Source organism: Vulpes vulpes, chromosome X (genome assembly GCF_048418805.1).
Source record: "Vulpes vulpes isolate BD-2025 chromosome X, VulVul3, whole genome shotgun sequence".
Taxonomy (NCBI): Eukaryota; Metazoa; Chordata; class Mammalia; order Carnivora; family Canidae; genus Vulpes; species Vulpes vulpes.
Window position 1 is genome coordinate 11,519,724 of NC_132796.1, and position 27,240 is coordinate 11,546,963.

The window sequence follows — 27,240 nt, forward strand, 5'->3', positions numbered from 1 at the left end:
CAAGCTTTATAAACGTGAGTTTATTTTAAAATGCCAATGGCCACGACACTCCACAATATTTGTGGGTCGTGTGTGCCTCCATCCCCTTGGCACATTTACATGTGCAGGAGAAACCGTTTCAGCTCCTCTGGGAGGACCAGTCCGTTGATCTTATGATGCTGCTGGGTCCCAAAGCACTTGCGGATTCTAAGGCGACAGAGCTGCAGCAGAGAAGGTGGCCCTGGAGAAAGAAGGCAAGACAAGCCACATGTTGGTGTCACTGATCTAAGGCTACTTCTCCTCTCCTTCTAAAGCAGACGAGCTGTAACACTGTCCTAGGGAAATAACGTGGTTCTGCTTAAGACCATGTTCTGGGTTTCTAAGGAGGCATTTTTAGGCCACGTTCTCTCTTCGCTGGTATTTAATTGAAATGAGCTTGTTAGGTTTTGATTTAGAACAGCCGGGAAGAAAAAAAATCAAAGCTCAGCCTCACTAATGGAGGCTGAAGGCAGCTAATTTTGGAATTATGAAGCCACACAAAATTCCCAATGATGCAAATAAAATTCATGTTTCACAGCTTTCTTGTATTTTACCTTAAAAATAAGGTATTTCCAAAAAAAAGGCATTTCTAGATGCATGTTTATAATTTAGCAATTTTAAGATATTCAAATATAATGAGCTATCAGTGAAGCCTAAGGGTATGTTATCTTATTAAGTCATATTTGTTTTTTACTCTGCACGCAGGGCTAACCCAATGCTTCAACTCACAGGTGAAAAGTAACCAGCCAAGACTTTACAGTTTAGGATGGTGGGTCTCAACAGGGGGTTGGGTGGAGGGGAAAAGGAGAAGACACATGGCAAAGTCGGGGGACACTTCTGTTTGTCACAACTTGGAGGGAGGGGCTACTAGCATCTAGTGGGTAGAGGCCAGGGAGGCCACTAGACATCCTGTTGACGGTGCTAAGGCTGAGAAACCCCATTAGAGAGTAGAGGGATGAGACATGACTTCCTATCTACCCCTGACCGCCTGTACCAAACTGTAAATGGAATTCTCTCTTGGTTATTACACACACACACACACACACACACACACACACAAGCAAAGCTATATACCATCAAGAATCCCATAGAGCAGTGGCCCTGCAATCCGGGCTGCATTTCAGAATCACCTATCAAGGGGAGCTTTAGATCGCACGCTGTTGGGTCCCACCCCAGAGCTGTGGCTTCAGTTAATGTTGGGGGGGTGGTGTGCACAAGAGTTTTTAAAGGCTTGTGCCCCAGGTCATCTTATTGTGGAGCCAAGGTTGAGAAAACAAGCAAAAGGATACAGTATGGCCTCGGCTTTCCTACAAGCTGCAGGGTAGGGTGGGTTGCCTAGCTCTCGGGTGATGGCACAAAGGACAGGTGCAAAGAGATACCTCCACCATCAAAGACACAAAATGCAGTCTTGTCAATGGGGACCTCACAGCACATTCAGAAGGCCCCCGTTGGGATTTAGGGCACCTTCCAGATACAGTCAGTTGGACTCAAGGCATATACTGACGAGCTGCTTCCCAGTGTACCCAAGGCACACAGATGGACAAATGCCAAAACTACAGGGTGGGAAACTAAACTTAATTTCATCTCACTGGGGAAGTTGAAGGACATGACAAATCATGTGCACTAGATACATGGTCAGGGACAACCGCAGGAGGTGATGATAAACGCTGGGCAATGCAGAAAAGCAGGACGACAGCGTAAGCAGCGCAACTACTGATACGGATTGAATATCTGCCATTTCCTCGAAGTGGGATGATGCACAACTGTAGCCTTAATCCCATATAAATAGAGCCGGAAACCCACTACAGCTCTGCAGCCACTTACTGGCACCTGCAAGTGTTCAAGCAGTTCCCTTTACTCAGTAATAAAACCAGCTAATTTTTTTAATCTATGAATTGGCATATTGCTTTGGTCTCGATTTCTTCCCCCCAGGCCCCCGCCCCCAGCAACACTCAGGATGCTTTAAAGCCAAAGTGCTTTCAAGGGTGGCTCCTGTCATGCTGGGCTGAGAGTCATTTTCGGTTTTCATTGTGTGCCACGAGTAAACACTGCTTTACATGCTTTCCAAGGCCGGTGGGGTGGCAATCCTGAACTCCTCTGCAGGGACATCCAGAGACAGAATTTGCTGTGTTAAATCTGCAGGTCTGGCTCCCTGCACTTGCCTGGCCTCATTTCCTGTGGCCTTCCAGACTGCTGAGAGGCGACCTCACCAAAACCCCAAAAATGACGCATGGAGGCCAAAGCAGCAGTGATTCTCTCCAGTGGCAAATGACATTTTATAAACCAGTGGGATCATTGACCACACTGTCACCAAAATGGGAGTTAAAGGAGTCAAGGGCAATGTAGGTGCCCACGAATGGCCTTCGGAAATCGAGTGGAAGGGAAGAGTCAGTGGAGGCAATCTGAAAATCCAAGGGGATTATTTACTGAGGCAGGGGATGAGGGATTATATATGTGTGGGTACACTTACGCACATGCGCACGTATATGCATGTACGTGTGCGCATGTGAGTGTGTGCGTACACATGACTTTGTGACTTTAGAGAGCCAGGAGACGCTGTTGTTTTTGTGAATCTCATTCCCAATTTTAAAAAGTTGTATTTTATGACTGTGTCGGTATACAGACGAACATAATCCAGGTTGAGGTTTATCCCTTTCTTCCTTTGGATCTTAAAAGAAATGAAAACATCTTTGTGCGCTCCTAATCACATCATGGGCCCCAAGCATTGTGCCATCTGCCCTATATATATAGTTTTTTTTTAAACAAATCATAAAAATGCAGTGACTATCCCACTGCTTAACCTAAAGTGGTGACTATCCCATTGCTTAACCTAAAGGGGTTTCTATTGAACTGTTTCTTATGCCTGATGCTGCTCAAAGGGGACAGGCCCTGTTGGGGGGCCCCTAAGGCAGGGCTTTGGCTGCAAGTACCCTGAGCAGTTGGAGTGGGAGGAAGAAGTGATTCTGTGGCTGCTTTACAATTCTGCACAGAGCTAGGCCTAATTCTCAGCATGCAGGCAGGCGATAACCAGACAACCTGCCATCAGACCCCCTCTGGTAGGGAAACCTGCTTCAAAGTCTCACAACCTCGAAAACTTAACAAAGTCCACACTCTAGTAAAAAAAAAAAAAAAAAAAAAAAAAAAAAAAAAAAGCAGGTCCTGAACTGGCTGCTCTCCATTTCTAGGGACAATTATGAATACCATCTGTGGGGTCTTTGTTCCCCACCCCAGCCCACCCCCGACCTCACGGCCCTACCCCCCTGCACAGCACTCAATGACAATGTTTAGTTGTTTGGGTCAGAAGGACTGGTTCTTATTTGCAGAGGTGTGGACTTAGGTGTTGACAGACTTGCAATAACAAATGCCTTCAGACTGCTGTAAATCCTGAAAGGAGTAGCTTATAGCACTTAATGAGTAGCATTTTTGCCTCCCAGAAACCCACTTCCCAGTAGTGTGGCCCGTCTGTAGTGCAGTAAGGCGTCCCAGGGGCACTAAACAATCCCAAAGAGGATTCTATTGCATCATCCTATAGCATGTTTTAGATAACTTTAATATCAAAATTTGTCAATACTATGTTAATCCTTTCAAAGGTGGCCTACCTCATATATGAATATTAGATCCTCCAAAACAGCCTGTCTCCTACATTCCACACAACAGATGGTTCTTTTCCACATAACCAGTACCATACCTTGTTGAATACTCAATAATCTCAACTCTCCACGTTTGATGACAGCCGAGAACAATTTTTCACATAGTATTGGAAGTCAGAACTTGGTAAGTACCTGCCTCTTGCTACAGCCCATAAGAGCTATGGATTAGGGCTTAGGTTCGGGCAAAGGAGAAGCACCTTCTCTCTGCAAGAAAAGCTGGGTCAAAGGGCTCTCGGGAGGCACCAACTCCAAGGGACGTTTGCCTTCGGCATTCCTGGCCTGGGTGTCTGCTCCAAAGTCCATGAGCAGGAGTGCCAGCTCCCTGCTGGATGCCCTGGCCACCACGTGAAGAGGGGAATCCAGACCCCGGCCCTGGTTCACATTTGCACCTAAAGAGTCACAAGAATAACACAGTCAGCCAAGAAGCTGAGCCCAAGCGTCCCCCTTCTCCAAGGACTGTGCCTCAAATTCCTTCACAGAGGGACTTCTATAGTGGGCACGGCAATCCTGGAAAACAATGGGACACGACTTGATTCCATTTAATAATACGGGGAAAGTGCCATTTGACAATGTGACTAAAGGTACAACATGAGCTATGTAGCATACGAGGTCACCTTTGGGGACGCCTGGGTGGCTCAGTCGTTTGGGCAGCTGCCTTCAGCTCAGGTCGTGGTCCCCGGGTCCCGGGATCGAGCCCTGCATCAGGCTCCCTGCTCAGGGGGAGCCTGCTTCTCCCTCTGCCTCTGCCGCTCCCCCCCAACTGGCTCATGCGCCCTCTCACTCTCTCTCAAATAAATAAAATCTTTAATAAAAAAAAAATGTTGCCTTTGAGTGCTAGCCATAGGTGTGCTACGTATGAGAAAAATGCTGGAGGCATGCAAGCCGCACGTGCATCAGTGTAGTGTGTACATATTAGCCATACAAGCTGCGAGTGAGGCTTTTTAGTTTCATACAGTGAAATCTCATCTATCACACCACGCAGCCACACTCACACGCCGAGCCACTGCTATAAAACCTGGGACCCGGGACTGTGTAATCTAAACTGCAAAGAGCGACTAGCTTGTGAGGGCATCTCCTAGGTGAGGGCAGCCAATTCCAAGGTCACGGGGAAAAGGGCACAGTCCTCCTCTTCGGGAGTAAGGTGGATTTCTAGGACCGTCCCAAGCCAGTTCCATCCTGACACTCTACAAATCCCCACCCGGACCAGATGCTGGCTCCCACTGGGACATGTGGGGACACGTGACTCTGTCTCAGCTGCTGTCCCCCTAGTAAAATGGAAACCTGCATCCACTCGACAAATGTAACTGGGTTGTTCTGGTACTGTTCTTGGTTTTGTGAGGGATGCGAAACCCTGCCCTTTCCTAAGAGCTTAAATCTACATAGAGCATCGGGGGAGAGGGAGGGATGGTGGGAGAGAGAGAGAAGGAGCATGAAGCTCCTAATTCACGGCTATGGCTGCCACATGAGTGGAAGGCAACAAGAACCACAGAAGCATTCAAGGGAAGGGCTACTGGAGCTGTAAAGAATAAGCAGGACTCAGGTAATTACAGGGGTGACAAAACGGACATTGGAGGTTGAAGGAGGGTCTGGACAACAGCAGGGGGTGGGGGAAAAAAAGGACGCTCCACAGGCCTTCTGGAGGAAAACAACATTTCCAATGAGCTAAAAATGAGGCAGGTGGAATCTGCAAATCAAGGCGAACTGGCGAGGAAGGCCCTGGGGGGAGGCGCAGCCGTGCTCCAGCAGCCCTGCGAGTCCTCCAGGGCTAAGAGCGTGACCTGCCGCAGCAGGGGAGGCGACAAGGAAGGGAGGGGGGCAGAGAATCACCGAGGACCACCCTGGGAGCAGATCCGATTGGCATCATTATCCTCATCAGACGTGAAAGAACGAAAGTGCAAACAGCATAAGACATTTCCCCACGGGGACCCAGTCACTGTGAACCCCGATCCTGTTTGCCTCCGTGGCCCACACTCTGCGTGCCCCACCCCTACCCCCTCCCCAGGATGCAAACAGCTTTAAAATATGTTTAGGGACGCCTGGCTGGCTCAGGGGATGAGCATCTGCCTTCGGCTCAGGGCGTGATCCTGGACTCCGGGGATCGAGTCCCGCATTGGGCTCCCCGCGGGGAGCCTGCTTCTCCCTCTGCCTATGTCTCTGCCTCTCTCTCTCTGTGTCTCTCATGAATGAATGAATGAATGAATGAATGAATAAATAAATAAATAAATAAATAAATAAAATGTTTAAAAATAAATAAAAATAAATATATTTTAAGAATACATAAAAAATAAACTCCTTTCCTTTTTCCTTTCCTTTCCCTTCCTTTCTTTTCCTTTTTCCTTTCTTTTCCTTTCCTTTCCTTCGGTCGTGTGCTTTTAGTTTTACCTGATTCCAGCAGCTTCTTGGCGCAGGCTACCTGCTGGTTTTCACAAGCCAGGTACAGCGGTGTGCCCAGGTGGCTGATGTTGTAGTCCACATCGCCCCCGTGCGCGGCCAGGGTCTCCAGGCACCCCACGTGGCCTGCAGCCCAAGACAGAGCAAAGACAGCTTCAGCACCGTCCGTCGGCCCGGAAACCCGGCCCTCCCTGTGGGCTGTGCGCCTCCACTCGCTCGGACCCCGGACCCGAAGCTACTTCCTCCAGCCCAGGGCTGACTGTCAGCTGCACCGTGCCAGACACAGAGACGGGGGGGGGGGGGGGGGGGGGGGGGGGGGGCGGGGGGGTGGAAGGTGGCCCAGGCGAGGAGACGTGGCGGGGGAGGCGCTGCAGGGGGTGTGAGGCAGCCTCGGAGCTCCAGGCAGGCCACCGTGGCCACAGGCAAGGCGACAAGCAGCTGCCAAACCCGACTGGCGGGGGCCCCGTCTGGCAACCCAAGTTTGCTCAAAGCTGATCCAAAGCTCTTGCTCGGGCCACAATGCCACACCTCAAACATCGCTCCTCTGCCTTCCTCTTTGCATAAAATCATTTGAGTTCCACGCATCTGGGGAAGGTGCTGAGTTGACACGTCTCTTGAAGAAGAAACGTCAATGCTTTGGGAGATTGTGATCCTACTGATGGATTCGGTCAAATAGGACTGGGGAGCCATTCTGTGAAGGCCAGCGGGGAAATAAGACCCTACTGGCAGCGAGCGGTCAGGATGCGGATGACAGCGGCAATGGACGCTGGGGAGAAGCAAAACTTGCCATTGAATTTTTTGTGTCCGAGTTAAGAATATCGGGAAAACTGTGACTTTATGAAAAAGAATTACCCCAGGGCTGCCTGGGTGGCTCAGCGGTTGAGCGTCTGCCTTTGGCTCAGGGCGTGATCCTGAGGTCCTGGGATCGAGTCCCACATCGGGCCCCCTGCGTGGAGCCTGCTGCTCCCTCTGCCTGTGTCTCTGCCTCTCTCTCTCTCTCTCATTCTCTCTCATAAATAAATAAAATCTTAAAAAAAAAGAATTACCCCAAGCTGAGTAAGTGCTGGGGATCTAATGTCCAACATTATGCAATAATACCAATACTGTATACTTGAAATTTGCTAAGAGGATACATCTTAAGTGTTCTCCCCACACGTAAAAATGGTAACTGTGTTTTCGTTAATTTCATTGTGGCAACTGCTTCATAATGTGGGTGTCTATCAAGTCATCATGTTAGTACACCCGAAAGAAATACAACTTTGTCAGGTATACCTCGATAAGAGTCAGGCGTGGTGGAGAATTACCCCCAGCCGTATATGGCACCTTATTTTCCAAAAATCCAAAATGTGTTTCACTTAAAAAACCTAGGTGGCCCCGAGACAATATTCTTTAAGGCCCGAAAACAGAAGAGTAGAGGGTGTTTTACAAAATAATTGGATTTGTACGGGGTCATGGGTTCAACAATATATTCCACAAATATGCATGGATAGTTCTACTATGTGCCAGACCCCGTTCCAGAACTACAGCAGTGAACAGCTTTCCAGATGCTCCGAAAGGGCGGTTCCCAAACTTTCTGTGCATCGGAATCACCTAGATGCTTGCTAAACAAAACACGCATGGCCGGGCCCCACCCCGGAGTTGCTGATTCCGTGTGTCTGGCGTGGGGGCCAAGAGTCCGCAATTGCACGCCAGGCCAGGCGGATGCTTCCGGTCCCAGGACCTCACACTGAGAAAAGGTCCCTCAAAACCATCCCTCCGCTTGCTTCGTCCTTGCAACAGTAAGATGTCTGCGGAAGGAGCGGCGGAAAATGTAAATTCTCCATAGATTTACCTCTCTTAGCAGCTTCGTGGATGGGCGATGCCAGGTCACTCACGGCGTGGGGGCTGGCCCCATGCTGCAGAAGCAAATTCACACAGTCCTGGCTGCCGCTGATGCACGCGTTGAACAAAGGGGTGTGCCAGTCGGTGGTAACGCCATCCACCTGGAAAGAAGAGCACCAGGCTGAAGGCAGGTGGTGGGGGCCTGGGTTCAAATCTAGCCTCCACTCCTTTCAAGCTGTTGTTTGACTTCCCTGAGCCTCCCATTCCGCGGCTATAACATGATGACAAAAATAGCAAATTCAAAAAAAAAAGAAAAAAAAAAGAACAACCACCAAATTCCACAAGGTTGTGAAAAACTGAATGAGCTGAGGCACCGAACATGTTGCCGAATGTTCTATCACTTCCACACCCCCAGGACAGGAATTCTGAAGCCAGTTGGGATAATCCTATATAGCTTACAAACTCCTCTCCTTGTTTTAAATGTTCCATCCTAGACCTGTCCCACACCAGTCCAGTGTCCTTTACAGTAGTGAGAGGAACGTATTATTAACGTTACTTTTTTTTTTTTAAACATGACTTTCACAGAAATATAGGGTGAATACGTGCCAAAGATTTCCTTCAATCCGTTCATTAGGGAGAGAACCAGGAAGATGGTAAGGCTGGCTCAAAGGAGAATTTATATAGTCAGTCAATTAATGCTGAAATAAATTTGCTAATAGATACAGGACTGGCTACCGTCCTACAGGGCCAGAAAACTAGTCTTTGGGGCCATCTTTCCTAACGTGGGAAACCCGACAGAAACTTGCAGTTCGCATCTGACTTCACTGTGTCTGGGCTATAACCAAATAGGGAAGAACAAAGCCAAATGCAACTTTTCTACACTGTTAAGAGAAGCTATACCGCAGACGAGAAGAGCCTTCTCACGAGCCATTTCCAAGGAAGGCCAGGACTAGTGAGGCACAGAAGATGTCCAGGGTGCAAAGTTTAAGGAGACCCTCCCTCCCAGGCCCACGCAAGTGCTCAACAACCCTGAGAGGCAGTGGCTCTCCAGAGCTGGCATCCTAGGTGCCCTTAGGCCTCCCCTGAGTCCTGGTCCTGTTTCCACACGTGGAGTGAGTTTTCTCAAACCCTATATAAACCCGATGATGCACTCACCGATGGCTCTCTACTACTGCTCTCAGGACAAAGCCCATTTTCCTGGCAAGGACAACAAGGCTGTTTGTGTGCTGGCCCCTCTTACCCACTCTGCTGCCATAAGGAGTGATTTGAAATTTATTTTTTTTAAATTGCTCACTTTCACTTCCAGGCCTTTACAACAGCCCTTCCCAGTGGGCGGGAAGCACACAACTTGCCCCAACCCACCAGTCAACTGGCTGATTCCAACAGACCCTTTGAGTTTCAACTTAGACATCATTCCTCCTAGGAAGCCTCTTCAGACTTCCTCTCCCCCATCACAGCACTCACGCTTGCCACACGGTGGTGGTTTGCAAAAATGGCCACAGATTCTCCGCACTGTCTGCATATCCCTTTGCCATGTAGCATTGCAATTCCTGCCACCAAGAGATGGAGACTACTTTGCCAATCCTTGAACCTGGGCTCACCCATGGGACTTGCTTTGCCCAGTGGGACAATGGCAAATGTGATGCAAGCTGAGAGCTTGCCTTCTTTTTGATGCTCTAGGCATCCCTGCTACCATGGGAACCAGGCCAGGTTGCCTGTGACAGGATGAGAGACCACACAGAGATTTTGTCACCCCAGCCATCCCAGCCAAGGTCATTGTGAAGCGGCCCTCCCCAGCCAACCTGTCAGCTAACCTTCAAGGCCTAAGTAAGCCCAGCTGAGGTCAGCCGAACCAGGCCAGGTCAGACCTATCTGGCTGGCACAGGAACTGTGAGATAAGTAAATGGCTGTTGTCTTAAGTCATTCAGTTGTGGTGGCTTGTTACACAGCCAAATATAACAGGAAGAAACAACGTTTGGTAACTGCCCGCTGTGGCAGAGATGTGCATCCGACAAAGCTACTTCCGCTCGCTCTCCGGGGCACACAGCCAGACTGCACTCCCCAGCTTCCCAGGCCATGAGACGAGTTCTGGCCCATGGGATGTGGAGCCAAAAGTGACATACGCCACGGCCAAGATAGGCCCTTAAAAGTCCTCTGTGCACAACCCTCCACGTCTTTTCTCCTTCCAAACTCCTGGAGTGGAGGTGACTACTAGTAGCATACGTGGAAGCCACTTGTTGAAGATGGCAGGGTGACAGGATGAAAGGAACCTGTGTGCCTGAATCACCCCCAGGAAAGAGCCACCCAACCAGGAACACCCCCACTGGAGTTTCAGTTCAGTAAGAAATAAGCTTGTGTTGTACCAGGCCACCGAGATTTCAGGGTTTATCTATTAATGTGACGAGTGTGATATTCGTTAATTCGCCTATTTATACCGCTGGGTCCTCATCTTATTTATAAGTTCCTAAGGATCTTCATCCGGGGTTAGGCACGTAACAAATGCTCAGGAAATACAGGTTGAGAGAACATGAGAAACCCACATATGTAATTTTCTAATCAGACTTGTCTGTCACTTTTGACCTTGAGGGGACTTAGTGAATGGAAGACTTACTGGTCCCCATTTCCGGTAGGGACCTACTGAGATCCTAGGGAAGGGATCTCATTATGCCATCCTGATTCTCATTCTCTAAGTAAAAATCAAATACCTCACTTCCCTCAATCCTCACAAAACCACAGCAAGCTTACACAGCTTCACTGTCATTCTCCCCCTCTTCTCAGATACGGACTCGAAAGCTCAGAGCCTCGGTAACTTATTCCAGTTTTCAATATTAGAAAATGGTAGACATGGTTTGGGACCATTATTCAGGTCCTCTGGAGCCAAATATTCCATATTTTCCATAATATTTCATTACCTTCCAGCCATAGGAATGAAGGCGAAATCTAACAGTTATTTATTAGTAGTGACTGTTCAAGAAAATGATGCAGACTCAAACCACCACTACTTTCTAGCTAAAAATTCAGTACTTCGTCTATCGCTAAAGCGAAGAAGCTTGATGGACATAATACTTTGGCAAAACGCCTCTCTTCAACCTTCAAATCGGACTAGTCAAAAACGCTGGAAATCATTCAAAAGGGATAGGAACCGTCATTTGTCATTCACGGTTTCTAAGACATTTATGTGAGCTGCACTTACCTGAGCCCCATGCTTCAATAAAATGTTTGCACAAGAGGGGTGGCCTCCCAGGCAGGCTTCATGAAGGGGAGACACACGATCTGCTGTGATGAGGTTCACAGGCCATCCCTGGAGGAGAGGAAATGAGCAGAGTAAGGGGTACAAAGCAATAGTTTCACAGGGTGGGTTTCCAGCCACAGATCCAGTGCTATGACCATGCTTTTAAAGTTAACCTGGCTCACAGTCGGAGAGTAGGGTAAGGTGTTGCTAATGACATTAAAACAAACAAACAAAAAAGGAACTCTCGGGGTGCCTGGGTGGCTCAGTCAGTTAAGCGTCTGCCTTCGGCTCGGGCCATGAGCCCAGGGTCCTGGGATCAAGCCCCCCCGTTGGGCTTCCTGCTCAGCAGGGAGCCTACTTCTCCCTCTCCCCCTGCTTCTGCCCCTGCTGTGCACTTTTTCTCTCTCAGTCTGTCAAAATAAATAAAATCTTTTAAAAAAAGGAACTTTCATGTTGCTGGTGGAAGTATCATATGATATACAGGGAAAACAGTTGCACAGACTCCTATTAGAGTTGACGAGATGCATCCCTATGACCCAGCAATTTGACTCTTAGGGATACACATTCTAGACTTTTCTCTTGTTCTCACTTGCTCCTGTCCTCCCACTTGCTAGCTTTTTGTTGAGAAGGTCCAAGACAAGGAACGGTGAACAGTCTCCAGCCAACTGCCACCCAGGAGGAACTGAATCTTGCCAAAAGGCATGTGAGTTACAACTCGTGTCCATCTCTAGTCAAGCCTTAAAATGTCTACGTCTCGAGCCCTCACCTTGACTGCAGACTCTTATGAGTCCCTGACCCACGTAAATTGTGTCTAGATTCCTGACCCACAGACACTGTGAGCTAATACAGGTCTATTACATTAAGCTGCTGAGTTGGGGGGAATTTGTTACACAGCAAGAGATGACGAATGCAGGGCCAAAGCATGAGGTGAACCCCCACAGACAGACAGCAGGAAGTTCCAAGGCGGAGGGGGTGCAATTAGGTTCTCACTCTAGGTACTCAAGATCCAAAGAACCAAGAAACTTCTCTGAAGGCCCTGGGGTTCATCAACCCCTTGGAAAATGTGCTCTTGAGATGATTATGAGCCCAATCCAAGCAAAACATCAAAAGAACTCCAGGAGAGGCTCCATAGACACACACACACACCCCGATCGTGGAATAGTTACCCTTAACAGGAGGAAACTGGGTACAATAAAAGTTCTTTTTCTTGGGACACATTAGTTAAGAACATGATTAGTTTAAGGACTTGGTAATACACTGTACCTTTTCTTCCCATAACAGTTCAAATCTGCCTAAAATCATTCCAATAAATTGCCTCCCACAGCATCATTCCTAACACACATTCTTCCACTTGTACAGACATCTATGAGTCTATCAGCATCCTGATCATCCTGTCCTGTCGGTTTTTACTGTGATGGGTGACCTCATCGATTTTGAGAGGTCCAATAATTCTGGACATACTCTGGAGTCAACAGGATTCAGTATACTGAATCCAGAGCCTTTTGTTGGGTTGGCTTGATGAGGGGTTCTGGGAGACTCGAAATAATCCAATTGTAAATGAGAAATTCCAACATCCACTATGGTATTTTGCCCCCCGGCCCTGCTGTTTACAGGGAGGGAAGCGACTAAATCTTCCCACCTGTAACCCAGCATCCCATCTGTACCCAATGAGCACTGAATAAATGCTTACTGAGCACCAACTCAACAAGAACGGAGTTATTTTATTATTGTCATTATAATTGTATTATGTAATTAGAGGGATCCCCTCTAAGATTTGTTCTCAGATGCACTTCTGCCCCCCTCTCAATGCTCTATCTTTGTCCAATCTCTTCCATTCACACTGCTAGAGTACACAAGAAATCCATATCCCCCTGTGCAACAGATTATGGGATGAAAGAAGACTGCCCTTTAAAGGAATTATGTAGTAGGTGTTCCATTATTATAAATGTACTCCTCTAGTCACCAATGCCATTTCTTTCTTTCTTTCTTTCTTTTTAAAGATTTCATTTATTTATTTGAGAGAGGGAGCACAAGCAGGGGGAGCAGCAGAGGGAGAGGGAGAAGTGGACTCCCTGCTGAGCAGGGAGCCCAATGAGGGGCTCGATCCCAGGACCCCGGGATCATAACCTGAGCCAAAGGCAGAGGCTTAACTGAGCCACCCAGGCATCCTGCCCTTCCTTCCTTTCTTCCTTCCTTCCTTCCTTCCTTCCTTCCTTCCTTCCTCTCTTTCTTTCTTTTTCTTACTTTCCCACTGCCATTTCTAAGCAATCATTTGGGTGCTTATACATAAACCCAGGTAAGTGAAAATGCCAAAGAAATCAGTAACAATACGAGAAGTTTTCACCCCACCTTACATAAGCACATTACAAAGAGGTTCCTTTCCATTAAGGTTCACTCTGCAAATTTAGGACTGCATGTACAGTTCCTCATTGAGCCACAGTGCCACTTTAAAGGAACTGTGGCAATTTGTCTGAATTATCGACAAATCTGAATCGAAGAATATCGTAAGGTGCTTTTTAGCCCATTACTTCACACAGGGTCCAGTCCGCAGTGGGTTCTCAGGTTTCTTAAAAAAAAAAAAAAGGTTAAATGGCTTATCTCTAATTTTTCTATCATCGATTGTCCCTCAGGTCAGCCTGTGATCAGACACGCTTTTTGATGGGGCCACAGGGCTGGACAATGTCAGGGCAGCCACAACGACACAGTGCCCCGTACCCGGCAGCTTTCTGTCCCAGCCTCAAGTCCTATGTGCACGCCGCCTGAACCAACTCGAAGACTCCAAGAAGGTCGGGCTTCTTCCTTTGTCCTGTCACAAGGGACACATCATTGTCTACACCCTGGGCGGAAGGTGGTCATGGACACCTGTCTTCTCGCGTTCATCAAACACACCACCCCTTCTACTGTAGCCAGGAGATCAAAGCCACTTGATGTGAGAACTTCTCACATTCCTCTCCTGCCACCCCTGAAACCTCTGCGTGTCTGCAGTCTTCGATCCTTCCACTGCTCCCTTCTCCGAGCCTGCCCCGACAGCCCGTGACCTCAGCCCGGCCCTCTGCCACCTCGTCATTTGCCTTCGGCCACCTCCTCAGAGGTGTCCCCCAGCTCTCTCCTCTTGGCCACACTTTCTTCTCGCATTTTGAAGTCTTCCCATCCTTGTTCCTGACCCTCTACCAAACTTCCATCCGATGCTCTTCTCCCCTTGGCTCCCTCTCCCCACTTTTTAAAAAATACTCCCCCATAATCTCTACTTCTCGCCCTTCTCTCATCTACCAACACGATCCCACTGAAACTGCTTTTTAAAGATCACCAGAGACTCCCTCCTTGTGGAATCCAATATATATTGCTCTGTCCTCCCCATTTCCACCTCTGAATTTGCTATGTATCCATCCCAACCTCACGAAACCCCTCCTCTGGCTGAAACCAAGCTCTCCCTGAACAACCTCTATCTCACCTCCTCTCGTCCTTTTTCTGTCTCTCTCACTAACTGTCCTTTTCCCCCTGACATCTCCTAACACTGGCATTTCAAGGATTTGCCCTCAAATCCGTTTTTCTTCTCTCAATACTCTCTATATAATGGTATACGGCTTTCAAAACTCAATCTCTACCCCGGTACATGTTTCTAGGTCCCTGCTAAGACATAACCACCGGGAGACCCAACTAACAACGTAAACTCAGCCTCTGCCAACAACCAAACTCTCCCTGAAAAGGGTTCCTTGTCTGGCCAGCCTGAATCCTCTGAATGGCACCACTATCTTGTCTCATACCTAGGAGGGAGACCTCAGAGGGAGGGGAGCAGACTGATTCCCAAGTTCAAATGCTCAGCAGGGAGCACCCAACAAGCAGTGTGACCTTGAGCCAGTTACTTATCCCCCCAAGCCTCAGTTTCCTCGCGTGTGAAATGGGGACAACTGTACCCACCCTATAAGGTTGTTATGAGGACCATGAAATGATGCATGCTTAGCCCTCTGTAATTTCCAGGCAGTCATGATCTAAGATTTCTTCGTATTCTTTACCACTTAGCCTTCAGTTAGCTGCCACATCCGAAAGATCTGATGTTTCAGAACACTGGGATCTTTCCTCGTTTCCACTCAGTAGTAACTTAGCCCTTTGAGGATTGCAGGGGGCGACATCAAGAGGGGCGCCCGGGTGGCTCAGTGGTTTAGCACCGCCTTCAGCTCGGGGTATGATCCTGGAGTCCCGGGATCGAGTTCCGCATCGGGCTCCCTGCATGGAGCCTGCTTCTTCCTCTGCCTGTGTCTCTGCCTCTCTCTCTCTCTCATGAATAAATAAAATATTTTTAAAAATTATTTAAAAAAAGAGTTGTATCCGAGGGACAGAAAAGCCAGTCTTCACCACCTGCTTGCAGCCAGGCCTTATTGCTAAGGCTCTCAGTCTCCCCTGGGCCGTGGAACGGGGAGCTTTGAAAGTCCTGATACCCAGGCTGCATCCCAGAGCACTTACCATATAATCAAAGGAGGCTGAAGTCAGGCATCAATATTTTCTTTTAAAGATTTTATTTATTTATTTGAGAAAGAGAGAGAGAGAGAAGGAGCAGGATGAGGGGGTAGAGGGAGAAGCAGACTCCCAGCTGAGCTGATGGCAGGGCTCGATCCCAGGACTCTGGGATCATGACCTGAGCCAAAGGCAGATGCCTAACTGACGGAGCCACCCAGGCGTCCCCAGGCATCAGTATTTTTAAAGCCTCACCTTAACCCAGACATCTCAAGGCTATTCTAACGTGCAGTCCAGACTGAGAACCACCAAATTAAGGTCACACTACATGGTCAAGCGGTACCTTACTTGCTTTCTGCTGATCTAACAAACTGCTACTGTTTTTTAAATAAATTTTGATTGAAGTGCAATAAAGAAAAGTCCGTAAATCCTAAGTGTAAATCTCAAGGAATTATCATAAAGAAAATATACATGTTCTCACTACACAGGTAAAGAAGCTTGGTATTATCTGTCTTTTCAAATTTACCCCTTCTAGTGGGAGGAGCTGGTAATACAATATCTTACTTGTAATCTGAATTACCCCGATCACTAATCGGCATAGTTTGATACATTTGCTGAATATTTGGATATCCTTTTTTATGAAGTGCCAGTCCAAGTCTCTTGCTCATTTTTCTGTTGGGCTGCCTGCATTTTCTGTATTGATTTTAAACAAGGAATATGAGCCATCATTGGATGGATAGATGGATGGATATATATACATACACATAGCAAATATTTTCTCATCTGTGGCTTGCCTCCTTGCTTTCCAAATATTGCCTTTTGTTGAAGTTCTTAATTTTAATGAAATCCAACTTACCTATTTCTTTCATGTCCAAAGGCCTTTCTCTCTCTCCTACAGTCATAATGGGTTTTTTTAATAAGAAAAGAATCCTTGAACCTAGTGGTTCTACAGGAGCTTTTAAAAAACTACCAATGCAGGGGGCACCTGGGTGGCTCAGTTGGTTAAGCATCTAGCTCTTGACTGTGGCTCAGGTCATGGTCTCAGGGTCATGGGATCAAGTGGCCAAGTTGGGCTCAGCAGGGAATCTGCTTGAGGTTGTCTCTTCCTTTCCCTCTCCCTTTGCCCCTCCCCCTACTCTCTCTCTCAAATAAATAAATAAAATATGAAAAAAAGAAAAAAAACTACTAATGCATGAAGACTGCCCTAGTTTAAATCAGAATATCTGGAGTGAGGCCCAGGCGTTATTTTTTAAAAGCATACCAGATAATTTCAATGCGAAGCCATGGTGAAGAATAGTCATAGATTCAACTTCTCCCTTCTTGGGCCAAATAAGACTTTCTTTCCTCTTTCTTTTCTCTTTTCTCTTTGTTTTACAGACATTTGAATGTTTGGTCTTATTTTCCTTCCTAAAATATGTTTGGTTTAGCAACCATGTTTGTCATTATGTTTTGATTATCCAAAGTGTTATTAGATCGCAATCAGAGAATAAATACCATGTGTGATGACGGTAACTGGAATAGGTAATTTATAGTTAATCCTCACAAACCCATATAAGGTAGCCTAACAGACTGAATTTTTGGTCTTAATTCTTTACTCTCCTATAGCAGTGTAATATATTCACATCTTTGCCATCACCTCATAGTTGATAAAATGTACTTCCTTCATCCTTGACTTCAGACTTGGGATGTTGGTGGATGTGACATAAATAGGCTGGAAATACCCCTGCATGGCTGGGCTTGCCCTGCCATGCTCCAGCCTTTTGTCATGAGAATAAAATTCCTCAGGTAACCACGACTCCAAGAGGAATGGGAGACAGGTGGCAGAGCTACACCCAACCCATGGCCTGCAGACAAGCCCAGCCTAGGCTGGCTGACCCAAAGACTCGTAGGCCAGAAATCAATGTTTATTGCATTATGCCACTGAGTCTGGGGTGGTTTGTTACCCAGCAAGATCTGATACGGGTAGTTATTGAAATGCTCATTTTATGAAAGCCAAAAGTGAGGTTCCAAGAAGAGAAGTTGCTCAAATAAAGTGATAGAGCTCAGATAAAGAAATGGCTCCATCCGATGTGTGGTAAACATACAAATACTGAAGATAAATGAATATCGGTCCAATTTAATAAGTGATATATAAAAGCTACAGTGATCATTTTTCAACCTATCAAAATAAGGTAAATGTTTCATTTTATCTGAGAAGCAGCTTAACTGCTTTTGGCTAGAGTTATGTGTTACTATCTATATTTCTATTTATAATAGGCTTCTGCTACCAGAAACAGCTTAAAATAGTGGCTTAGGGTAGTCTGAAATTTGTCTTTAGAAGTTGTTATCTTACAGGAGCATTTCCGAGTCTAGATAGGTCCATGAAATTGGAATTTTCTTTATTTTAAAACATTTATTTTCACCAATAACTACCTAAAGTGTATGATGTCCTTCCATTATGGATCCAGACAACAAACCACAGCGGTAATAGCAGTATATAGGACTATGACTGAGAGGACTCACAGACACTTACGTTGTATTACGATCACTGGAGACATCTAAAATATCTCAAAATCTGCACTCAACCTACTCAGAAAATATGATAGTTACTGGCCACAAAATCTTATTTAATACAGTTGATATCATCATGTCACATTTGTTCTTTTACTAATTTGATAGGTCTTCTCAGTATTGTGTTTTGTGCATTGAAAACACTAGTCCAGAAGGGGTCCATGGACTTTGCCACACTGCCAAAGGGTCCATAGTTATGGGAAGGGCTGAGAGCTCCCACCAAAAGACCTATAGCCTTTTTAGAAAACAGAACATTCTGAACAAAAGCTTTATCAGAATCCTGAATGGTGATTTCAACTCCTTTTTAAAAAATATCTTCACTGAATTTCCCATTAATTTCAAACTAGCAAAACTCAAATGAATGTGGACTTGAAATTACACTAGAGGAGCAGAAAAATGAATATCCAACTGGGCAGAGCCACCATCAACTAGAAGCTTCCATAAAACTGAAAATGCCTCTTAAATGATATGACTACAAACACATTTTCAGGGCACCTGGGTGGCTCGGTGGTTGAGCTTTGGCCTTTGGCTCAGAACGTGATCCCGGGGTCCTGGGATCCAGTCCCACATCAGACTCCCCGCAGGGAGCCTGCTTCTCCCTCTGCCTGTGTCTGCGCCTCTCTCTGTGTCTCCATGAATAAATAAATAAATAAATAAAATCAATAAAAACACATTTTTAAGCATTTATTTGACATTAGGAGCTTTCAACCTCCATGCTACTGGCATTTGGGGCTAGATAGTTTTCTGATGTAGAGGGCTGTCCTGAGCAACGAATGTAGGATGCTTGGAGAGGCCCTTGGTCTCTGCCTACTCGATGCCAGTAGCACCGCCCCCCCAGCCCTTGCTCCCAGTCGTGACAACCAAAAATGTCTCCAGACATTGTCACGTGTCCCTGAGAAAAACTATTCACATGACTATTTTCAAAAACACAGCCCATCGATTAAAGTGAAGGCAGTCTGAATGCACAAATCTGCCTGTTATTCACCTAGTAGGTACTAACAGTGCCTACGATGTGCATAGAACTGTCCTAAATTCTAGTATTTATGCCAGCCTCCAGATAAAAAAAGAAATGGTTAAGTAGGACAGGATTCACCTCATTTTGCTGAAGAGAAAATTTATATCTTAATCAGACTCTGCTTTTTTTCTCGGTGTGGTGAGCAATAGGATATGCTTAATATGTCTTTTTCTTTCCCCAAAAGCCACATACCTGGCCAATGAGGTTCCTCAAGGAAAGCAGACGCCCATGGATGGCAGCTTCATGCACCGGAGACCAATCGGACACAATATCTACATGGAAAGGGAGGAACGGGTTACAACCTGCTAACGCACCATAGACCCAAGGTGCACCCTTGCTGGTCAGTAAGAGCCCAGTAGGTCTTCCTGGATGGAGACACTGGAGTCAATTCACCAGAAGTCCCATTAGCCCATCAGCATTTCTCCCCTCTATTGACGCTCCGAGGACACGTTTTATTTGAAATGTCTAGATAGCTAAAAAAAGAACTACAGCCAGTATCCAAACTGAGGACAAGAGAAGTAGATCAGGACGACGGACTACTCAACTTCCATTTACACACTGGTTTCCAAGGCAAATGGTCCACTGAGTTAAGTGAGAGCATCACTAATTATCAGCATCAGCCTGTAAGCTGTGCTTGCCAGTCTAGCTTCCTGCATGAAATATGAACTCTGGTATCTCAGCAAACAGCGCCATAAACTAAGAGTAGTGATCACAGAATTACATACACCATTAGGTTTGAAATCAGATCTAAACAGAACTGTATCTATTTATGGACTACCTCCCGTCCCAATATCAAGCACAACATGGAGCTCAGTCTGACCCTGTAACTGGGACATTATGTACCCCGAAAGGCAGCACGCCAATGTGGTTAAGAGAGCTCTGAATTCAGACCTGCTTGGCTTCTTCTGAGCTGTGGGTCCCTGGACAGGCTCTGAGCCTCAGTTTCCTTCCCTATAATGTGAGGACAGCAATAAACTTACCCATAGCTCAATACCTATTAGCTACTATCATTATCCTGCCCTGCCATTAAGCAGAGTCTTGATGACACCCCCATAATCCCTGTTATTTCAAACAGCAAATTTATTCTACAACCATATGGAAAGAACACACACTCTTAGGAAGGAAGCCTGTAAACCCCTATCCCAACACATTAAATGTGTTCCTCTCTCTAATTGAATGTGGAGGTAATCTGAACGAGGCAGAGACTTGAATTTTCCTCATCGCAACCCGTGTCTGATTTCCGGAACAAACACAGGAAGTCAGAAGGTTCCTCCAAGCTTGCTTCTGTTCCCCCTCTGCGTGCTTGGTAAACACACTACACACAAACACAGCAGAATGTTCTGGTTCCAGTCATGCCTGCAAAGGAACTGGTGTCTCCTAAAAGCTAATGGGACCTGGGGAGCCAGGGCAGTTCCTAGTGCCTTACCACCTGCAAAGCTGGAGACTAGAACACTTTGTACTTGACACACGTTGGCGGACGTCTGCCTATCTGGAACTATCAGTGCCCTGGAAAATCTGTCCCAAGGAGCAAATTACCATCCTTCCAGATGGATCCACAAAGCATTCATAGGTAAGAGGAAGCTGAATGAGCCTACGGACGCACTGCCCATCCAATGCTTTCCTTCTGGGGTCATTAAGAATACCTTAAGTGAAATGGCTTTTCTGTCCTCCGAAACCTTATGCTCGATAGAAACTTCATGTCCTCCCAGTATTCTCTGAGGTTCCTGATGCTCTTAAGAAAAATACTGCTGGTTCTGGTGCTTGGAGCCTACATTCCAGACTGCAGCTAAGGGAAGGTGTCTCTCTAAACTAGAATTGAAAGGACAACTAATTCCGCACTGCAGGTGTTAATGCAAAATACAATCCGCACAAAATCTTGAGTGGGAAGGATGAGCCAAAAATTGAGAAAGGTTCCGAAAGTCGCTTTTAAAGAAACTTGCAAATGTACCCTAATGGATCACCATGTGTGTAATGATTAATCCGTTTTTTCTCCCAAGTGTTCAGCTGCTAAGAAATATACCTGGCACACTCCCCAACCTTTCTTAAAGCGAGCTCGGATAATTAGAGTTGACAACCTAAACAGTCCGGGCAGATAATTGGGGGCCTAAATTGTAATTCTGTTCAGATTTCATAAAACGGATGCAATTATATTATCAACTATAGACAAAAATGAGCTTGACTTTCTATTCATTTGTCTTGAAACCATTACTCCTTCCATTTACAGTGAAGCATTGTGCGCTCCTCTAAGAGGAATAAAAAAGGCTACCTAAGGTTTTGTACCCCTGCTCTAGCACGTAGTCTGTACAAAGCAGACACAGTCTCTCATCGAGAAGCACGGGGTGTTGTCCACGTACACGTGGTGGGGGACTGACCCTGTACATCTACCTATCTAACACCTTTATTGAGTTATAATCCACACACCATACAGTTCGCCCACCTAAAGTGTACAATTCATTGGTTCTCAGTAGATTCACAGAGTAGTGCAGCCATTACTACTATAGTCAACTTCAGGACACTTCCGTCCTCCCCAAAAGCAACCCCTTGTCCATTAGCGGTCACTCCCCAGTTTCACTGCCCCCGACACCTGGCCACCACTGCTCTACTGAACATTTCATAGAAATGGAATCATACAGGATGGGGTCCTTTGGGACTGGCTTCTTCCACCTGGTGTAATGGTTCAAGGTTCATCCAACGTTACAGGACATATCAGTACCTCATCCCTTTCGGTGGCCAAATAATACCCACTGTATAGACAGATCACATTTTTTTTTATTCGTTGGTCAGCTGATAGACACCTGGGTTGTTTTTACTTCTTGGCTGTGATTAATAATGTTGCTATGAACATCCGTGCGCAAATCTGTGTCTGACCACCTTCAGCTCTCTTGGTTTCACACCTTGGAGTGGAATCACTGTAGGACACGGTAACCCAATGTTTAGCCTTCTGTGGAACTTCCAAACTATCTTCCAAAATCGCCTTGCCACTTTATATCCCCATCAGCAGTGTATGAGACTTCCCTTTCTAAATTAAAGGCATTTCAGACCAGAGTTTGGTAAGCCTGTCACAGGCTGTCTATCACTCCTGGCCAGGATAAACACTTGGGGCCTTGCAAAGCCAAAATTCATCTCAAATTTATACAAGGACGTCAGCCTCAGCAGGTGTCTGAACAACTGAGTGATTATGTAAGAACTTAAAATCGTGACAGGGGATAGGTTAACATTTGTCTAGCAGTGAGAGCATGGAGAGATGTATCTAGACATACACACGGTTTAGTAAACGCCGTAATTTGCCACATGGACTAGTCCATACACTCTCTTTAGCTCTTGAAGGCACTGAAGAGATGGCTGAGACGTACATCTCGTGTGCTCCTGCATGGGAAAGTCAGGGAGAGGTCTCTCCAGGGTTGTCCAGAGCCCACACCCAAGCAGGCAATGAGCTACAGACAACATGTGCAATTAAGCCCAGAAGCGGCTCTGCCTGCCTTCCTGCTAACAACCAGCGAGAGCACACAGGGCAAAGGGGACCTGCTGCCGCAGGAACACGGAAATGCTCACAGTAGGGGACTGGGTGGAGAGGTGACTCGAGGTCACCATCCCCTCTTCCACTGACCCCACCACCGACTTTGAAACTTCAGGACCATTATCTGCACACAAGACACCGTCCAGGCCCTGAGTATGTGCTAAGGATTTCCCCTGCACTCGCCCAGCCGGGGCCTACTGGTTTTACTGCCAGAAAAGAGATGCCCACTGGGGTCTCCAGCAACGCCACGGGTGCCCTAGTGCAGCTCTCCTAACCCGCCCCACCAGGCCTCCAATTAGTGCCATTAAACCTACCTTTCTTTAAGATCGAGTCTCCATCCAACCCTGCAGTGCATTAGGAAGGCTGTCATTTATTTCACTTTTATTGCATTCTGGAATGATTTTTTTTTAATTTCCATTATTTCAGAAGGGATTTTAAAGGCGCTAATTGGTACATTCTGAAAAGAGATACTATTAAAAAAAAAAAAAAGAGCTACTAACGAAGCTCTGAGGCAGTGGCATAAATCTATCTCCACCCTGAGAAACATTCTGCGAGGTCAGGGGGCAGAGAGGGAGGCTGAGTGGGCCCGAGGCGGCGGGGGGGCTGCCTTCGGCCTCTGGGATGTGGTAAGGGAGGCCCCGCGCTGGGCACCAACACTGCCCACGATCTGGGCGCTGTGTTTACAAATCCGATGCACCCTGGTTGGGTTCCAGGACAAATAAAAAGAGGAGGAACAGAGACAGAGCCTCGTGGTCAGAAACCGGAAACAGAAAGGCCCACTGAGGCAGCTGGTGGGCCAGTCAGACCTGCCCACTGTCATTCTCTCTCCAGTCCCAACGCCCAGCGTCTTCTTTCTCGCTCTCTGTCTGGCTCACTCTCAGGCTGCTTTCTCCACGGGGACCTCAGAGATCACCCCTTCTGTCTGAGCAGGCAGGTGTCCCCACAGAAACCCTCACCCTGGGATCTAAAAATCCACGAGAGCAGGGGACTGCGGCCCTTCCATGCCTGCTTGCACCTGTCTTCGATGGGAGCCCACTGTCTACAGGGTGGGCTCAATCTCCTGAGGAAAGCAATTTCTCTACAAACACCTGCTCAGGGGCTTCTGGGTGGTGTTTAGTCTCTGCCTCCGTGTATTCTTCCAAAGTCTCTATGAGTAGGTACGAATGGGCTCCCTAGAGCCGCCATGACCAAGTGGGCCTCAACTATCTATTCCTTGCCATCTAGTTCTGAAGGTGAGAAGTCAGACACGACAGCGTCATCAGGGCCATGCTCTCTCCAGAGGCTCCAGGGAAGAATCCTTCCTTCTTTGCCTCTTCTAGCTTCAGGTGGTGGCCGTCCATCGCTGCTGGGGCTTTTTGGCTTGTTAGACGTGTCACCCCAATCTCTGCCTCCGCTGCCACAAGGCCTTCTCCCTGTCTCCCCTCTTCTAAGGACACGAGTCACTGAATTAGGGCCCGCCGGACTCCAGTATCACCTCACCTGAACTGATGACACCTCCAACAACCCCATTTCCAAACAAGGACACATTCTGAGGTACTGGGGGTGGGGGCTCCCACGTATCTTTTGGGGAGGCACAATTCAACCCATAACATGGTATTTTCAAGGAAAGAAAAAGACATTTTGGCGGGGGGGGGGGCTCCTGGCAGAGGACTGAAGCATTGAACAAATCTCTCTGAAGAGCTGGTTGCCATCTGCACGTCCTTTCCTCCCTTCGTCCAGAGGAGGTGGAGAAAGACCTGCAAGTGAGAAAGGGAGCAGCCACGTTCCCCAAGAGGAAGCACACCTGGGCCCTGGTTAACCTCTGACCTGGCCCTGTGCCAGGGGATACGCTTCACCTGAGCTGTGCCCCGGCATGGCCCTGCGGAAATAGCGCTCCGGAGGGGCCCACATTCCACACCTCACCAAGGTCAGGACTTTAGAAGCATAAACAAATGCAACTGGGCCAGAACTGAGGCTGCGCCCGAGGGGCAGGGCTGACGCAAAGCAGTGGGAGCTGGACCCCACTCAGGAAGGGAGCGGCAGAGAGTCTGGGAGGGCTTCGTGGTGGCAGTGGCCGGGCCGGGTGCGGAAGGTGAGGGGGACTTGGCCAGTCAGATGCAGAGGACAAGGAGGCAGGAGAGCCGAGGTGTCCTGCCATCTGCCCGTGTAACTTCTGCTTCTTTGGAAACTTCTTATCCTTTAGTTCCTGGGAAATGACAACACCCAAATCTCTTTCTGCTTCTCTAACTCACCGGTCTTGCATGCTCAGCTGCAGGCCTGGCCCGGGGCTCCATCCGTGGCTCTCCGCTCTGGGCCATCAGACAAGCTCTCCTTTCCCAGGATTTCAGCACAGCCCCCGCAGAACACTCAGAGGTCTCGGCTTCCCAACCCCCTTGGCTGCCATTCATTTAAGCTTAAAAACTTTACAGTTTCAGCTGCCTTCCCTCCTTTAGTCCCGATATTTAATCAAGCAGCATAGCCTGATTGCTCTTTCCTTTGAAACTGTCACCCTTGTTTCCCCTTTCTCTGTCATTTCCAAAGCTCGATCCGAATGTAAGCCCCATGCTTAGATAGTGAGTGCCTGGTTCTCAAAGCCCAAACAACACCACCGGCATCACTCGGGAGCTTATTAGGAATGCAGATGCCCAGGCTCCACCCAGGCCTACAAGGGCATCAGAAGCTCTGGGGTGGGGCCCAGCCATCTGCATGTGAGCAAACCCTCTGGGTGACACCAACACATGAGAGAGTTGGAGAACCTGGGCATTCGTGCAAGAATTTCCCGTAATCCCACAATCCATCCTGAACATGGCCACCAGATTCATTTACTTACAGTCTTCCTTACTGCCAGGTCTCCACTCCAGAACCATCGATGGCTCCCGATTCCCTGCTTTATGAAGGCTTAACTCCACCGAGCCTTTGCAGCTCTGTTATTGAGTTCGATCTCTCCAAACTTGTCCTCAGCAGACTCCCTAAGACTCTGCATTCTAGTTGTGACAATGTGTTCACTTTCGAAGCACCATACCCTTGAGCATATGGACACCTGTCCACCCCCACTCACCCATCCTGCCCCACATGGAGTTGGATTAGGACCTTTAGAAATCCTAATCAGTGAAAAGTGGCCGCCCCGCCCCACGAGTGGAAATAAAAATAAACAATACTTAGGTGTAAAATAATCATGTGGAACTCATCCAGGTTACTGATTCTTTCCCACTTGAACTTGGAAATATAATTTGCTACTTTAATGATAAATTTATCACATTCATTTTTTAAAAGTAATTTTTGGTGCCACGCTGCTTTCTACTACTCCAAGCTTGTGCTCAAAAAATCTGATTAATCCAGTTCTGCCTTCGGGGATCCAGATCCTATCTGTTGAGTGCCCTGCTCCTTTTAGAAGCAAAACTGGATACGTGAATGAATGGATGAGCAGTCCTGTCTGCTCAGTTAGTCGGAGGGAAGGCATGAGGTATTTTCTATCTTCTGTTGTTTCCCCTTTCAGCAGCTGTGCCACAGGAGAGTGGTGAGTCCTACCTGACTGCTGGGTCCCTGCATCCTGCCCCTTTGATAGACCCGTGTCGTGGGCAGCCTTGCTCACAATATGAATCTGAAGCCTAACGCTCAGACCCATTTTACAGAGTCCTTCCAGTCAGCAGGCACCTGCTGGATGCTCACCAAAAAATGACAGTTGCCCAGAGGCACGAGACTCTACAGTTAGCAAAGACCCCACCCGACCGGTGAGAATTACGCCTGTAAGATGCTTCTCTGAAGTTTAAAAATAAAAAAAAGAAAGAAAGAAAAAGTCTCCTTTTACAGTGAATCGATCAGCGCTCAGTGTTGGGACATCACTTAGAAACCCAGCCCCGCCTAAATGCCAAATACCTAAGACCTCTTGATAAATGTCTCGGCAGTAAAAACACCCCATTAGAAGTTCTTCCCCTCCGATGTAGTATACGGGCTACATCTGGCCCACAAAGGATCGTTCTTCGGAGCTGAAGTTTTTACCGGTGAACAAACCGTGCCACTTGGCCTTGGATGGCGTCCAGGACTCCGCAGAGGAGGTGTACCCCCTGATCCGAGTGGAGGATGTCTGGCTGACAAGCCGGGGACACACCCCAGCAGGGCCACCGGAGTCACCCCGCCCTCTCCTCTCGAAGCACCCTAGCCAGCCTCCCCGCGCTCTGGTCCCAGGCCCCTAGACTCACCCCCCATCCACGGGTTTGAAAGGAGCCTGGTGTCGGGCGGGCCTCCCGGCCTCAGAGACTTGCTGGTCCTGCCCGGAGGTTTGCCGTCCATGGTGCCCCCGGAGCCGGGCAACCTCCGTGTTCCACTTCAATTGCTCAGGAAAGTCCAAATTCCATGTTCTTTCTGCTGCTGGGAATTCGGAGCCTCGGCCGCACCGTCCTGCTCAGACGGTGGAGAACCGCAGAGCACGGAATGGGCAGGGTAATCCGAGCACTACCTGTGGTCAGACGGACGCGCGCCCAGACACACGCGCGCACACACACACGCACGCACACGCTCCACCTAGCCGGCTGGAGGTCGGCCAAAGCCCACAGCGGGCCCCCCAGCCCCAAGTCGGCAAAGTTGCTGATGTCACGTCCTTTCCCAAACTGAGACC

General features: G+C 47.7%; 1 protein-coding gene across 3 annotated transcripts; it reads right to left on the minus strand.

Annotated features, from left to right (window-relative positions):
• On the minus strand, positions 1–27,240 carry ASB9 (ankyrin repeat and SOCS box containing 9). 3 transcript variants are annotated; one of them, XM_025986710.2, is made up of 7 exons: positions 26,825–27,240; positions 19,322–19,401; positions 11,074–11,181; positions 7,891–8,041; positions 6,051–6,185; positions 3,866–4,057; positions 1–220 (listed from the first exon to the last, which is right to left on the minus strand). In XM_025986710.2, exons 1-7 carry the CDS (start codon positions 26,913–26,915, stop codon positions 96–98), a joined length of 882 nt encoding a protein of 293 aa, XP_025842495.1. In that variant the 5' UTR covers positions 26,916–27,240; the 3' UTR covers positions 1–95. The 3 variants fall into 3 exon arrangements, with proteins under 3 accessions (XP_025842495.1, XP_025842496.1, XP_072600501.1); XM_025986711.2 differs by having other exon boundaries at positions 3,801–4,057; positions 26,825–27,234; XM_072744400.1 differs by lacking the exon at positions 26,825–27,240 and adding an exon at positions 25,456–25,580.

What these genes read in the sequence shown, in the direction of transcription:
- ASB9 (XM_025986710.2), bottom strand. Translation starts at nt 26,915, where the DNA reads ATGGACGGCAAACCTCCGGGCAGGACCAGCAAGTCTCTGAGGCCGGGA. An exon ending in CCACGAAGCTGCTAAGAGAG is followed by an intron (nt 6,186 to 7,890) that starts GTAAATCTATGG and finishes CTTGGGCTGCAG; the next exon opens with GCCACGTGGGGTGCCTGGAG. An exon ending in CAAGAAGCTGCTGGAATCAG is followed by an intron (nt 4,058 to 6,050) that starts GTAAAACTAAAA and finishes GTGACTCTTTAG; the next exon opens with GTGCAAATGTGAACCAGGGC.